We start from the raw sequence: 14,333 nt of genomic DNA, 5'->3' as shown, positions 1-14,333 counted from the left end.
CAGCCTGGTGCTTTTTTGTTGGCATCTCTGTTTCTGTGCCAGGATGGCAAGAACTGGTCAATGGGCTCCCACCTCCTTGTGAGAGGTAACTACTTCCTGGGTCCCTGGGGGGTTGGTGGGTCTCCTGGTGATTGATCTTGGGGCAGGGACATAATCTAATTATTTTGCCAAGAAAGTGTTCTGGGCTGTGCTATACGAATAGGAGCTGTTTAGACGCACAGTGCTGGTAGAAGATTGGGGAGCAATAAGAATATGTTGAGTGACATGTAAAGTAGGTGTGTGTGTGTGTGTGTGTGTGTGTGTGTGTGTGTACACTTTCTAAGATCTTTACTCCTTTCCCCTCCCTTCCCCAACCCTCCTATGGGCCCTTCTCCTCCCCTCTGCTGGTGTGCATGATCCATCCCTCCCCTGCTCCCCTCTGCCTCTGTTTTGATTGTTAGCTCTGCTGGGTTGTATAGTTCTGTTTGTACAGAGCCCAGCATTGTGGGGCCCCAATCTTAGCTGGGCCTCAAGCTCTGTAGTAATACGCAAAATAACTTTGAAAGGTGCTAGATTGACAGGTGAAGAATGGTCAATATCGTATAGCACTCACTTGTGTCATGTAGTTTTGTGTACATGAAAGGGTTCTATAGGCTGAGTTCTGAAGGAAGTAGGGAAAGGATGGTGCAGTGAATAAGACACTAGCCTGGGCCATCAAAGACCTGGGTTCAGTTTCCCCAGGCTCCCTTTGTAACCGTGGGCAAGTCTCTGTGCTTAAGTTCCCTAGCTGTGACATGGGGATAATAGTACTGCCATACCTCACAGGGGTGTTGTGATGAATGCATGACAGTGAGGTGCACAGATACTACACTGGTGGGAATAATATAAGATAGGGAGTCAATGAGCAGAGATCTGGTTACCGAAACTACACTTTTTTTGCCAGTAACTCTGCAGCATCCCTGTGCTCTGCAAATCTTGAATGGCTAAGGTAACTTAATTTTAGCATAGTCTATTGAGCTTTTGTTGCCTGATTGTTTCAGAGCCCGTTTGAAGCTGCTAAAAAGGGGTGGTCCATCTCTCCTCCTGCTGCATGTTGTTAGAGAAGTTCTCACTGCAGGAAGGGTTAGGATCTATTGGTTAGGTCAGGAGCCTTATACGGGGAACCCTTAGATTCTGCCCGTGGTCACTTTTCCTCTCTATTTCTTGACTTCCTCTGTAATGTGATTTGAGGCCTTTGGATGGAAAGCACTGTATCAGTTTATCTTTGACTAGGGTAACAAGCTTCCCACTTTAATTTACCCTCTCCTGTTTGGAAAGAGTGATGGGCCCCAATGGATGAGTTTAAATACGTGTGGGCGGCGGAGGGGGGTTTAAAAAATTGAAAACAATTGTCGACATAATTTCTGTGGGTGTAAAATAAATATAGCATAAGGAACAAAAGAGTAGGTGAAGCTCAAGCCCAGATGCTGTGGGAATTGGATCAAGGGAGGAGAGTGCTGGTTATACACTCTGGGGTAGCATATTTGTGGGAGGAGGGAGCAGCGGAAGCAGAACTGTGGTAGGCTAGAATCTAGCTTGCAATTTGTAACTTGTGAATTGATCACATTTATAATGCAGAAGCAGAATACTTGGTGCTTTAACAGGGCCTGTTTCATAAAGCTGAAAACAACTATGAGCCAAATCAGCTGGGAGGAAGAACTTAATCAGAAGCATGTGAATGATAATTGGGAATCATTTAAGAACACCTTAGATGCCCCAAAAGCCACAATCCTACAATTGAGGAAGAAGGCCATAATGGTTTATAAAAAAAAAACAAAAAAAAAAACCTGACCTGTTTTAGAGGGAAAGTGAAGGCATCTATTAAAATATATATAGCAAATGGAAGAAAAGGGAAGTTGATAGTAAAAAGAAATTAGAAGTTAGAAACCGATAAGGGAAGTAAAGGGACACAAAGAGGAATCTATAGCTAGCAGAGTTAAGGACAATAAGGAGTTTTTAAAAATATATTAGGAACAAAAAGAATCCTGACAATGGTGTTGGTCCATTACTGGATGGAAATGGTAGAATTGTTAATAATAATGCAGAAAAGTCAGAGGTGTTTAAATATTTCTGTTCTATAATGGGGGGGGGGGAACAGATAGTATAGGGATATCTCATTATATGGTGATGATGTTTTTCATTCCACTAGTATCTCTGAACGATGTTAAACAGAAGCTACTAAAGTTGGACATTTTTAAATGATCAGGTCCAAATAACTTGCATCCAAGAGTTTTAAAAGAGATGGGTGAGGAGCTCGCTTAGACAGGCCATTCATCTGGTTTTAAACAGGACAACCCTGCTTTTCTAAGGTTTGTCACCCATTTGGTACTGAGACAAAATCAGATGTATTGGACAGGGGATGCTGTTTTGAAGACCATACCGCACTGATCCCGCTGCTGTGACCTTGCACACATGGTGCATGCAAGGTCACGTCGGGAGGAGTGGGGTCACACAGGTGGGGTTAGGCCAGTGAAAGAAAACAGAAGTAAGGAAACAGGTTAACAATTGACAAAGCATGAATGCACAAATGGCCTTGTAAATAATACATAGCTAGTAGATAAAGAAATAGTAGCAAGAGGGGTATGTGATAAGCTTGCAGCTTTGCTTACTAGCACACTTTATAGTGCGTGGAGAGCTCGTGATCTCTACAGGGATTGGTTCACAGAATTAGTAAAACAACCATGAAGTATGTGATACAATGTAGAATGTAATGCGCATGTGTCAGTGTGCTTTAGAATATGTATATAATCTGATTTATAATTATGTACTTTGGAGTATGCTCCCTAACCCACTCCCTACACCTGAGCCCGATCACCTTAGGGATAGCTTTATGAAATGCCAATAAAGAAACCTTAGTGACGAGTCCAAATTCAGTCCGAGATTTTGGATTCCAAAGAGCTAGATAAAGTGTTCTCCTTGAACTGGACGAGGTGTTCTGGATAAGGATAGTGGAAAAGGTCTCGGCGGAAATCCCAACATTAAGTAAGGCTTTAATTTTAGCAACATTTCCTTGTTCCCTTTTCCTTTAGCTGGGAAGTTTTTAGAAGGAAAAATCCTGTTTCGCAGTTTCTTAGATGACATCAAAGATGGTAATAACTTCTCGTTTACCCAAAAGGACAGTTAGTTGAGATGGGCTAGAGCTGCTGTTGTTGCTGTTAAAGTCTGAGCCCATTTTATCTCAGGCGTTGTTTGGGTTTCAGCTGGAAGTGATGGGGTGGTAATATCATCTAGAGTCTTCTCTTTGGCCTGGTCTGGTCAAGACATCCCCCAGGATTAGGACGAAGAAGGTACGGTATCCCAGAAGGTGGTGGGGGTGGCAGCCATGAAAGGCTGCCCCATCCATTCTTTCTTCAAGAACCCAAAAATGGAGTGATGCGTGGAATAGCCTATCCCCTTATTATTTGTTCACTAGTAGGGCTAATATCCAACACACCAATTTTGATTGATTGATTTCCGGTTCTACATCTTCGGTTTTTACCAAGCATGATTTCAGCACAATCCTGGAGTTGTATCATTAGGCCTTTTTGTTTAGATTAGTTCAGTCAGTCTCCCTTCTGTACCTTTTCCCATAAACATTTGTTCTAGGTTAATGTGACACTTTATGAACTCTCACATACTTGTTACTGTTGAGCTCACAATTAGAATAAATTTGTAGGCCCGATCATCACATTAGGGTCATGCTCTCAGTGGTTGTTCAGGCTGCCTCTGGCTTTCTACTACTTCTGTGTCTCTCTTGTGTCTGTGTGGAAGAGAAACACACCACTATACCAAACAATCCCCAGCAAAGCCCCCCACTCACATTGAATGGTGACACGAGTCTGTGTTTTAATTTGAGGCCCCTATTGTTTCTTAGGTTTATTTTGAATGAAGTTTACACTCACTAGTTTCAACGTAGTTTAACCCAACCTATAATAATAATCTTCTCTCTCATTTCAATATGATTACTCTGTGCAGAGTCTTTCAGCTTCCTGTACTGTTTGTATAGGTTTAAAAAAAAAGCCAAACAGGAAAATGTGATAGAACAATCCCAGAGAGTCAGGGAGTTGAAGGCAGGACATGGAAGTACTTTAAACCCTAATTAACATTGATAGGGTTCCAAGTAGGCAGTGTCCCTTCAAACACAGCTGGGGTAATGCCTGACTAGTACATATGGCCTGCCCTTGCATGTCACAGAGCCATGCTCTAGCCAGGCACTTTTACAGGTCTGTTATGTGGTTCTGTAAATAGTTGTGACATGTTTTGGTCCTGTTTGTCAGGTAAGACCAAGTCATAATTGATTTTGCAGTGTAAATGGTCTCTTAGGCACCATCCATGCCTAAGAGTTAAGGGACCACATTTAAACTCCTACAGATAAGTGGGTTTAACAGGCCTTGGCTGGCTGACTGACTGTGCAACTGGTTACTTGCCCCTTTCTTCTCCCACACCCCCCAGTTGAACACAGCTTGGTGCGATAGGTGTGTGGACTGGCCCCTGCCTTAAGGCTCCAGCATGTCTGGGTTGCTGTCCGTGCTAACAAGCCTGTATCATTCTGCAGTTAATGAAGCAGGTTGTATCTAGCAGAAATAAGCTGGTTGCTTCCTGAGGAATTGCCTGGACCGCATGGGTTAGAACATGCCTGGTTGTGTCTGAATTTCACTTTTTTTTTTTTCTCTCTCTCTCTCTCTCTCTCTCCTTAGCCAGATTTACTGCACTGGGGACCTCCTGAAGCAGGTCCAGCTGGCCAGGCTCTTCTCTGATGACAAACACTTTGTTGACATGCCGTTGCGGGAGTCTCCAGGTCAGCAATGACAGTATGGCTAGGGCCACAGAACTGTTGTATTTACTCTTTTCCCTCCTGCCAGACACCTACAGTCTAACCCCACACCCGCCTGTTGGTGCAAGCTGGCCCTGTGCCCATTTCACCACACTCATACAGGATGATTGGGAATTCTGGTACTAATGCACAGGTGAATTAGTGGGAATAGTGGCACTGTGTCCTGGTACATACTACACCAAGTAGTCACTGTGCCTTCACCACTCATGGTCCCCTTGTTGGGGGATTCGGCAGAACCTCAGCCAAGGCAGTAGACAGTGAAGGCTGTTTTTCTTTTTCCCAGATCTAGTTCTGAAGAAGTTTCAGCAGCTAGTGAATGTGACTGCAGGGGGGATATTGTCCAAAGAGCAGCTGCAACAGTTTGTGAGCTCATCCTTCAGTGACCCTGGACAGGAGTTTGAGCAATGGGAACCTCAGGACTGGACGAGCAGGTACAGAATAGAACCCAAAGGGGCCTTTGCAAGAGTGAGTGCGGCATGATGAGCCTCAGCCCTGGTGATGGAAGTAAGGGAGCCAGACTGCACTGTGCTGGGCTCTGTCCCATTCTGGAGACGGGGGCTGACTACAGCTTTCTTGGGAAGTGATGAATTTGGTTTTAGTACCTGGGGGATGTGGTAGCTGTAATCAGTGCAAGGTGTAATCAGTGCTCCCCATTCACAGTGCTGCCAATGTACCTCGCCCTGACCTGCAGCCTCCCTGCCTTTTCATCTCTGCCAATGCCCCTCCATCCTGACCTGCAGACCTTGCTGATAGTTCAGTCTTTGGCTTGGCTTGAGCAGAGGCTGCCAGTTGTGATGAAATGGACTAGAACATGAGATTGGTTTTTCAGGCTAACACCCATCATGCCTCCAAATCCATCTGTGATCTACTGAGGATTGAAGCTTGGGTCTCTAGAGCTAAATTGCTAATTTAGCCACATTCTGACTTGTGCACTGCGGGGAGTGGGAGCCAAGAAGAGTGCTGTGACCCATAGATTGCTGCACTATATCAGGCAGTGTATGTCACATGCAGTTTCTGGAAGCAACCCTTGCCTGTGGTGACTAGGGCCTGGTCTACACTAACACCCCAATTCGATCTAAGGTACGCAACTTCAGCTACGTGAATAACGTAGCTGAAGTCGACATACCTTAGTTCGAATTTACCGCGGTTCAGACGCGGTCCACACGCGGCAGGCAGGCTCCCCCGTCGACTCCGCGGTACTCCTCTCGCTGAGGTGGAGTACCGTAGTCGACGGCGAGCACTTCCTGGTTCGAATTATCGCGTCCAGACCAGACGCGATAAATCGAACCCGGAAGTTCGATTGCCAGCCGTCGAACTACCGCGGTAGTGTAGACCTGGCCTAGGGGCTTGGTTGTGGCTGTCTCCTCTCTTGAGTATGTTTCCTTCTTTATCTTCCAGCCCCCAGATTTTAGCCAAGATTTCTGACCAGAAACTCCAGGCATGGGCATCGGATCTGAATGCCAAGTGGAAATCCCTAGGGAGAAAGGTAGAGATATGTCGGGGGTGACCCTGCTTCTGTGTGCTGTATTTGGAAAGAATGCGAGTGTGGTGACGATTCGACCCAGGCTAGTTATGGGGGCTGGAGGAGAGGCGACTGGCTCAGGGAGTTGTGGGGAGTGGTGACCAACTTGGGTCATCTCTTTTTCAGATCAAAGATGACGTTAGGACTCGCCCGACGTTTTACTCTCAGATTTATGTGCCGCACCCTCTGATGGTGCCCGGTGGCAGGTTCATTGAATATTACTACTGGTGAGTAACAGCTGGTGTGTTAGAACCTTGTACTGGTTACACCTCGAACTGACTTAGCTGCAGCCACAGCTGGAACCCTGGCTCTGCCCCATGCCAGTTGAGCTGGTGAATTTTGCTGAGCCTGGCTGTCACTGGCACTGTTCTCCTGGCCAATATACATGGGGGTTGTTTCAAATAATTGTACTTGCTGAAACGATGTGACAAGCTGTCCTGTCGCACACTAGGTGCGGCCATGACTGAAAGGTGTGGGTGCAGACTGTCCTCAGCCCTGGCCTGAATCCCAATGCTCAGGAGAGTATTGGGTGTGAGCATGGAGCAGCTTACATTTGGTTCATGCAGGGCCACAAGCCCAGAGCATCTGGTATCGCTCGTGCAGCTGCTTCTTTTGTGCTGCAGGGATTCCTACTGGGTGATCGAAGGGCTGCTCCTCTCTGAAATGGCAGCCACAGCCAAGGGGATGATACAGAACTTCCTGTACCTGGTGGAAAGGTGAGACCCTGCCCTAAGGCACGTAGAGAGAGGAGGCTGGCTGGAGGCTCACTACCTTCTTCCCTCAACTCTGAAGCCACTCCTTCCCTGTCCAAGCATGAGGAGCTGACCAAGTGACACAACCGTGGCTCTGGCAGTGCCCTCTGCTGAGAGGGTGTCACTTTGAGGATGCTTGGGCGGGGACAGTTGTCATGAGGGCATACGTCATCTTGTCCTCCAACTTTTGCCATCTCCTCACAGTTGCAGGGCCCTGCTCTGAGTGCAGTGTGGGAAGTGGGGAGGCTTCTGCAGGGCCCTTCATCCTCCTCCCCTGGGGCTGTGTAACACATGGTCTCTCCCCTGATGGGCAGGTATGGGCACATCCCAAATGGAGGGCGAGTCTATTACCTGCGCCGGAGCCAGCCACCTTTCCTCACTCTGATGATGGATGCCTACCTGGCCCACGCCAATGACACAGAGTTTCTCAGGTGGGCATGAGGTTCTGCTAGGCGTCACCGGTACCCTGTATGTCCCCGGGGGCAGGGGTGGATTCTCCTTACCTCTTCCCCCATCCCCCATGGCTGGTGCCGATCCCGTGGGCTCTCCCTCAGGATCAGGTTCGGATGGCTGTAGAGGACATGGGTTGGCACCCTGTAACCTAATATAATAAAGCTCCCCCATCTCCTATGGCACCAATGAGGATCTTGCATAGCAGTGAGGGTGGGCACTGGCTGATGTGCAGACAGGATGGGACCTGAGTGACCATGAGCCTGTCCATTGGGTGCTCCGTACTCCAGGTGTCTGTGACTCTCTTACCCCCGCCCCCCTTTACCAATAGGCAAAGCCCCCTCCCTGGGTGCACACATGCCCCTGCATATGCCCTCTTCTCCTCTGAGATTTCCAAGCACACCCCAGGCTCCCATGAGCCTGGCTAGTCTCAGCAAGAGCCCATCACTGTAATATTTGGTACTGCATTGCCACGTGAGCCATCTACTGACTGGTCCCAGGACCAGCCTGGTCTGCACTCTGCTTGGCCAGCATGTGTTGGAGGCAGCAGGAGCATTGCTGTAGGTCATGGTCTGTGCTGTGTATGCCCTTCAAAGTCTACACTGAGCAACACCCACTGGGAAGTTCCCTGGAGCGGTTCATTCCCTACTGGGCTTCCTGTCGCCCCAATTCCTGGGCAGACCCATGACTGGGTGATTTGTTCCTCATGAAAAGAGACTGCTCCGTGAGGAGACACTGACCATGCCTGTGGTCTGATTTCCAGGGAGAATATCCATCTGCTGGAGGCAGAGTACGAGTTCTGGCAGAGGAATCGCTCTGTGAGCATCACAGTTGGGGACAGGAATCACACTCTGAACTACTACAACGTTCAGATCGGGGAGCCCAGGTACCATCCCAACAAGCACCATCTAATGGAGTTACACTAGAGGGGGAGTCAGGACTCCTGGGTTCTATTCCCAGCTCTGCCACTTACTCACTGTGTGGCTTTGGGCAAGTGACTCACCCGTCCCTCCCATGCTTCAGTTTCCCCAGCAACAGAGGGGGATAATCCTCCCTCCTGCCCCCGTCTTTTGGGGGCTATTGTACATGCAGGTCATTAGCAAAGCTCTACAGTGGCACTGAGTATGTTCCACAGACCGTTCCCCGTCCCCTGTGATGGAGATAGGTGCTGATGGACATGGTTGTGTTGTCTCTTCCCAATCCTGTCCTGTGATAGGACATTGACATCCCAGTGCAGAGTGGGCTGTCCTTCTCCAGCCCCTGCAGAAAACAAGCTGCTGCACAGAGCCGTGCCTGTCCCAGAGCATGCACAGGCAAGACCTGCAGCTGCAGGCAAAGGTATCATGGCCTCTTGTTACCCTGAGGAATGTGTCGCTTGGAGACTTGAGGGTCCACTGGGCAGACAGCTCGAGGAGGCACTCTCCAGCCCAGCAGCTGGGTTGCTGGTTGAGATCTGGAACTGCTGAAGGTGGGCTGAGGGTGAAGCAGTGCCTTATGGGATTCATGCTGCCCTCAATGTCCGACAGGATCATCACGCTGCAGTGCCTGGCAGCTGGTCCTTGTAGGACCACTGGTAGGATTTCACCCACAACCTCAGCTTCTGGCTTCCCCTGTGCACAGCCACTGTGAGACCTGTCTCTGCATGCCAGGCATCCCAGCCTTTGCCTGCTTAGGGCAAGGAAATGACTAAGAACTGGACTGACCTAGTGATCTCTCTGCCTCCCAATCCCTGTCCACCCTCCCCTGCAGACCAGAGTCCTACAGCAAAGACTGGGAGTTGGCAAGTGACTTAAATGAAGGTAAGGAGAGATTTCTGTCATGTGACAGATGCTGTCCCTCTAATGCCCACTAGAACAGAACAGCCTGTGCTGCTCTTCACTGACTGCACCTAAATGTGGGCACCCATGTGCCAGGGGGAGGCAGGGAGAGATTCCTGAGAGCTGGGATGGGGCTTGGATATGGAATTCCCATCTGTGGGAGGTGAGGCCATGGCACAGATGTTGTGACATTGGGGGTTAGGCTCCTTTTGGCCATGGCTTCTTGTGATCACTTCTGGAGCTCTCTGCACAGAATCCTGGCTTCCTTCCTGGGAAGCTGGGTGGTGGGATCATGCCCACCAGATGGTTTCACTCTCCGTGGACTGCCTGGGTTCAGGCTCCTACATGATTCAGCCAGGGGAACATCATGTGTCAGTTCTGCAGGACAGGATTTGTTGGGGCTCCCCAGGCTTTGTGCTCTAACAGTTCCTTCTTTCTAAGGAGCCTGGGGATGGAGCTAAGAAAGTGTGATAGAAGCAGCTTAACCCATGCTCCAGCCGAACCAGCATGGCCCTTATGTCTGTCTGTGCTTGGGGGTCAGTGCTCTGGCCTCTAGGGTTCATGCTCTAACAGAGGCTTCTATCCTCATTGCCCCAGTCTGGGGACCTGGTTCCAGCTGCACTGACACACATCCCGTCAGAACCTGTGTTCAAGCCCCAGATCCCTTCTCTGCTGTTTCCTGCCAGTGGTCACCCTGGGCAGAGGTACTAAATCTTCTGCCACAGGGGACATTGAATAGTATCTGTGCCAGTCTGTGTGTGTCTTGCAGATGCCAGGCAGGAGCTCTGGGCAGAGCTAAAATCAGCAGCAGAGTCAGGCTGGGACTTTTCCTCTCGCTGGTTCCTCTCCTGGTCTCCCCCGCTCCCTGCGACACTGAAGGATACCAAAGCCAGGGCTGTAGTGCCAGTGGATCTGAATGCCTTTCTGTGCAAGACAGAGCACCTGCTGGCTTCATTCTACAGGATACTGGGTAAAGAGCCTGTTGGGAAGTGTCTCCCTTGGAAATACTGATGCCTGTTGAATCTCTTCCCCCCCTCCACGAGACAGGGACACAAGATGCTGTTATTGAGGCAACATCCCCTGTGTGGGGAAAGGGCCCAGCATCCTGTAGCATTGCTGCCCACAGAGCAGCTTGTGTAAACAGCAGTGCGGCCTAGTGGCATCTTCCTGCAAGTGGGAGCAGGAAGCAGTTTAACTCTTCTCTGCCCCAGGTAAAGCCACTTTGCTGCTCACTTCATTTATTTCTGTGTTTATTTAATTCTCAGGTGCTGGGAGCCTAGGGAGGGCATCAGGTGTGTAGGGGATGGGCATTGTAGGGATCAGTTTTGTCTAGGGCACCTGCCTTTTCCCCATCCTGGGGCTGTGGCAGCAAATAGGAGCTGGAAGACTGTAGCTGACTCTGCATGAGCTGGAGTGGGTTTCAGCTTCCTCCCCTCTAATACTGAGCAAAGGCCACAGGCTATGCTGTTCAGAGTGCACTGGGACTGGAGAGGCTGCGTTGTGCTGTAGTTAATCTGTGGATGCTCCGCAAGCCCCTCACTAGTGTAATCAGCTATTCTCTCTCTCTCTCTCTCTCTGTCTAAGGAAACACCACCAAGGCTGCCCAGTTCCAGGCCGCTCTGGAGCACAGGCTCGAGGCTGTCCAAGCTGTCTTCTGGAATGAGGCTGCTGGAGTCTGGCTGGACTTCAACCTCCTGAAGAAGCAGCCAAACCCAGCCTTCTACCCTTCCAACCTGGCACCCCTGTGGACTGACTGCTTCTCAGACCAAGCTGCAGCTGAGAGGGCAGTGCGGTACTTAGAGGTGAGCTGGGTTCATGTGGGTAAGATTCCTCACCGCAACAGACCAGTCAGTCTCCATTAGCCCATCACGTGGGGAGTGTTCCTTGCAGACAGTGGAGGGGTACCACATACCTTCCTACTGAGCCTGGCACATGCTGTCTGCGCAGAGCAAGGTGGAGCTGGAGCCCAGTTCTCATGTGGCCCCATCCCAAGTATTTGCCAGGAGATTCCCAGGACTTGCTCCTCTAGCTCAACCCACTAGTGACCCCTAGAGCCCGTTTTCTACACTGGGCTATGCCTGTTCCCTTCCCAGAGCATAAGAACAGCCCTACTGGGTCAGACCAAAGGTCCATCTAGCCCAGTATCCTATCCTCTGACAGTGGCCAATGGCAGGTGCCCCAAAGGGAATGAACAGACAGGTTATCATCAAGTGATCCATACCCTGTCACCCAATCCTGGCTTCTGGCAAACAGAGGGTAAGGACACTATTCCTGCCCATCCTGGCTAATAGCCATCGATGGACCTCAGGAGCTTGGCTGGGCTAGAAGTAGCTGATCAGGTTAGCCAACAAAGTCCTGTCTCCCTAGATCCCTTCTGTGGCCTTCTGTCTCCTGGATGGTGACTCACTGGGGAGCCCAGTGCCACCACTCAATATGCTGTCTACGTTTGCAGGGGAGCACAGTGCTGTCCTACAAGAACGGGATCCCTACCTCACTTGCCAGGACTGGGGAGCAGTGGGACCTGCCCAATGCCTGGCCGCCACTGCAGCATATGGTGATTGCAGGTAAGGATGCTGCTGTGCTCATATCCATAGTTTGCAGGACAGGATGCCCATTGGAAAATTTGCTGTGTTTGGTACCAGACCTCCAAATTGCTTTAGGACCTGCCCCTTGTTTCCTTGTACCTTGTCCCAGCCGTGCTCCAGCTCTAGGTATTGCATTATGCCTCTCTCAATCCCTGCCCTCCACTCTGATGCTGCTTTGTAGCCTTGTGGATTGATCCTGTTTCTGTGGGTTTGGTTCCTGACTCTGCAGCAGCTGCAGGTCAGGCTGGGAGCTCTGCTGGGAGCCCAGGTGTCACAGTGCCATCTTGGTTTGGGGGCAACTCTTCCACCTGGGCCTTTCCCGAACTGCTGCTACAGTGGGCCATCCAACCACTGATACTGCTCAGTGGAAAAGCCAGGGGGCACCAATAACCCTCCTCACAGCTGCTTGAGTCCGTAAACCCTGAGGGCCTTGATCTGTGGCCTTCACTCAGGCAAAATCCACAGGGTTTGGGCCCAACCTGTGGAAGCCTGCTTTTGGAGGAGGGGGTGGAAGAATTGTACAAAGCCCCTGCCAGGCTTCCTGGGGAGGCCTTGAGCTCCAGTGAGGGCTCTAGAGTCACCTCTTGCAGGGATGGACAGGCTAGTGTTTGCAGGAGCTCTAGCATCCCCTGTGACTGGGTCCCTGACCTTCTGTCATTTATCTGTGTTCATAGGTTTGGCCAAGTCCAGCTCCTCGAGAGCCAAAGAAATTGCCTTTGACCTGGCGCAGAACTGGGTCAGAACCAACTTTGCCTTATATAAGAAGTACCAGGCCATGTTCGAAAAGGTAAAGCCATTGGTGGTCCCGGACAGGCAGGCTGCAGCCCCTGTGGGTAGGAGCTCTCAAGTGGAATTCATGCACACACCCTCCCCTGTGACCCTGGGCAGCCGGTCGTGATTACCTCAGAGTGCCTAGTGCTTGCATGGAAAGAGACTGGGCTGCTACCCTAAAGGACCCTCGTCTTGTTTTAACTCTTCCGTTGTCAGTCTGTATTCAGAGCAGGGCCCCAGGTGTGGAGGCACCAGATCCAATCTCAGACAGTTCAGCCTGAGTGGACTTGAGCATGGGTGTGGATGTGGCTCGTCAGCCACAGGTCTCCCCTAGTGGGAGGTCTTTGTCATTCTGTCCCTACCCTCCTCTTCCAGTGCTGCTTTCTGCCCCTGCCTGGTGTACAGCTTCCTCTGCCTTAAGCACCTGTGCTCGTGAACACACAAGAGCTGGAGTCTGTGCCTGCCCCTCTTTCCCTGGACTCTGTGAGGTGGGAACATTCTAGCTCACACTCTACTGGGGCTTTCTGAATAATCCTCTTTCTCCTCAGTACAATGTGGATGGAGATGGGAAGCCAGGGACAGGAGGAGAGTACCAAGTCCAGGTAAGAGCATGTACTGAAATGCTTCAATGCCTATAGGGTGGGGATGGGTGCTCACAGAATCTCTCACTAGGCATGGAGGATGTGCTTTCCTCATGCGGGAAGGGGCCCCGTTTTGCCTCCATTCAAATTGCTGGGCTGGAAGCTGCTGCTGGGGTTCATCAGTCTCCATGCTGCAGCCATCTGTAAGCTCCAGCCCTGGATAACAGGAGCATGTGCCTTGCTAATGCTGCATTCTCCCCTGCCAGGAGGGATTTGGCTGGACCAATGGTGTAGTCCTGCAACTCTTGGATCTCTATGGCGACCGCCTGACTTCCGGCTCCCCCTCTACCCCCTTCAGGGCCTGGATTGTTGTTGCTTGCATCTTCCTCCTTAACCTGAAATGATAGGGGAAGTGGTTTGGGCTCCCAGCAGCAGGGCCAGAGGAAACAAGCCCATGTGTACTGAACAGTACCCTGGCCTTGTAGCCAGTTAGGGAAGTAGGGGGCGGGGGGCCTCATCTGGGGCAGCCACCTCTTTCTCTACCTGCTGGGACAGCAAAGCAGCCACAGGTGAACAATAGCTGTGACTAAAGCCCTGTGCATGCAGCCCTGCTGAGCCCCCTACCTGCGATTCTCTCATGCTTTTGCTGTTTCATTAATGTTTATCAAACTGGTCTTTGCTGTCATACCTGCCTTGGTGGTTACTGGGGCCTGATTCTTGTGGAGGTCTGTGCTGAGGCCCCACATCCCCTAGTCTCAGCTCATTGCCCACCACAGATCCTTTATCCCTTCATTCTCACAAAGTTCCCTTTGTGCCACCCTTTCATGTCCCCCTCATTCAGAGAAATGTGTAAATAGTTAAACTTGTAGAGTTTGTTGAACTATTTCTTTTGTCTGGACAGCCACTGAGGCTGTCACCATTCTAAACTCCATAGGGGCAGGGCAGAGCACATTCAAAGGCAGGCGTCTTCCCAGCACAGTGCCTACTGAGAACCCTTTGGCTCAGGGCCCAGCTGGCTGTGGTC

At 50.5% G+C, this 14,333-nt stretch overlaps 1 protein-coding gene across 1 annotated transcript in view; it reads left to right on the top strand.

The window, feature by feature from the left end:
- TREH (trehalase) overlaps nucleotides 1–14,270 on the top strand; it is an 18,977-nt gene extending 4,707 nt beyond the window's left edge. The window contains exons 3-16 of the mRNA XM_024207283.3: nucleotides 4,695–4,795; nucleotides 5,115–5,262; nucleotides 6,230–6,317; nucleotides 6,480–6,580; nucleotides 6,977–7,069; nucleotides 7,420–7,536; nucleotides 8,319–8,441; nucleotides 9,305–9,354; nucleotides 10,142–10,342; nucleotides 10,957–11,174; nucleotides 11,825–11,936; nucleotides 12,632–12,744; nucleotides 13,277–13,330; nucleotides 13,576–14,270. Coding sequence (XP_024063051.2) covers nucleotides 4,695–4,795; nucleotides 5,115–5,262; nucleotides 6,230–6,317; nucleotides 6,480–6,580; nucleotides 6,977–7,069; nucleotides 7,420–7,536; nucleotides 8,319–8,441; nucleotides 9,305–9,354; nucleotides 10,142–10,342; nucleotides 10,957–11,174; nucleotides 11,825–11,936; nucleotides 12,632–12,744; nucleotides 13,277–13,330; nucleotides 13,576–13,713 — 1,657 coding nt within the window. The 3' untranslated portion in view covers nucleotides 13,714–14,270. The remainder of the gene's footprint in view (nucleotides 1–4,694; nucleotides 4,796–5,114; nucleotides 5,263–6,229; nucleotides 6,318–6,479; nucleotides 6,581–6,976; nucleotides 7,070–7,419; nucleotides 7,537–8,318; nucleotides 8,442–9,304; nucleotides 9,355–10,141; nucleotides 10,343–10,956; nucleotides 11,175–11,824; nucleotides 11,937–12,631; nucleotides 12,745–13,276; nucleotides 13,331–13,575) is intronic.
- The last annotated feature ends 63 nt before the right edge of the window (nucleotides 14,271–14,333 follow it).

This window comes from Terrapene carolina, unplaced genomic scaffold (genome assembly GCF_002925995.2).
Source record: "Terrapene carolina triunguis isolate 2854851 unplaced genomic scaffold, T_m_triunguis-2.0 Scaffold374, whole genome shotgun sequence".
In the NCBI taxonomy this organism is placed as follows: Eukaryota; Metazoa; Chordata; order Testudines; family Emydidae; genus Terrapene; species Terrapene triunguis.
This window is presented reverse-complemented; position numbering and strand designations above follow the sequence as displayed.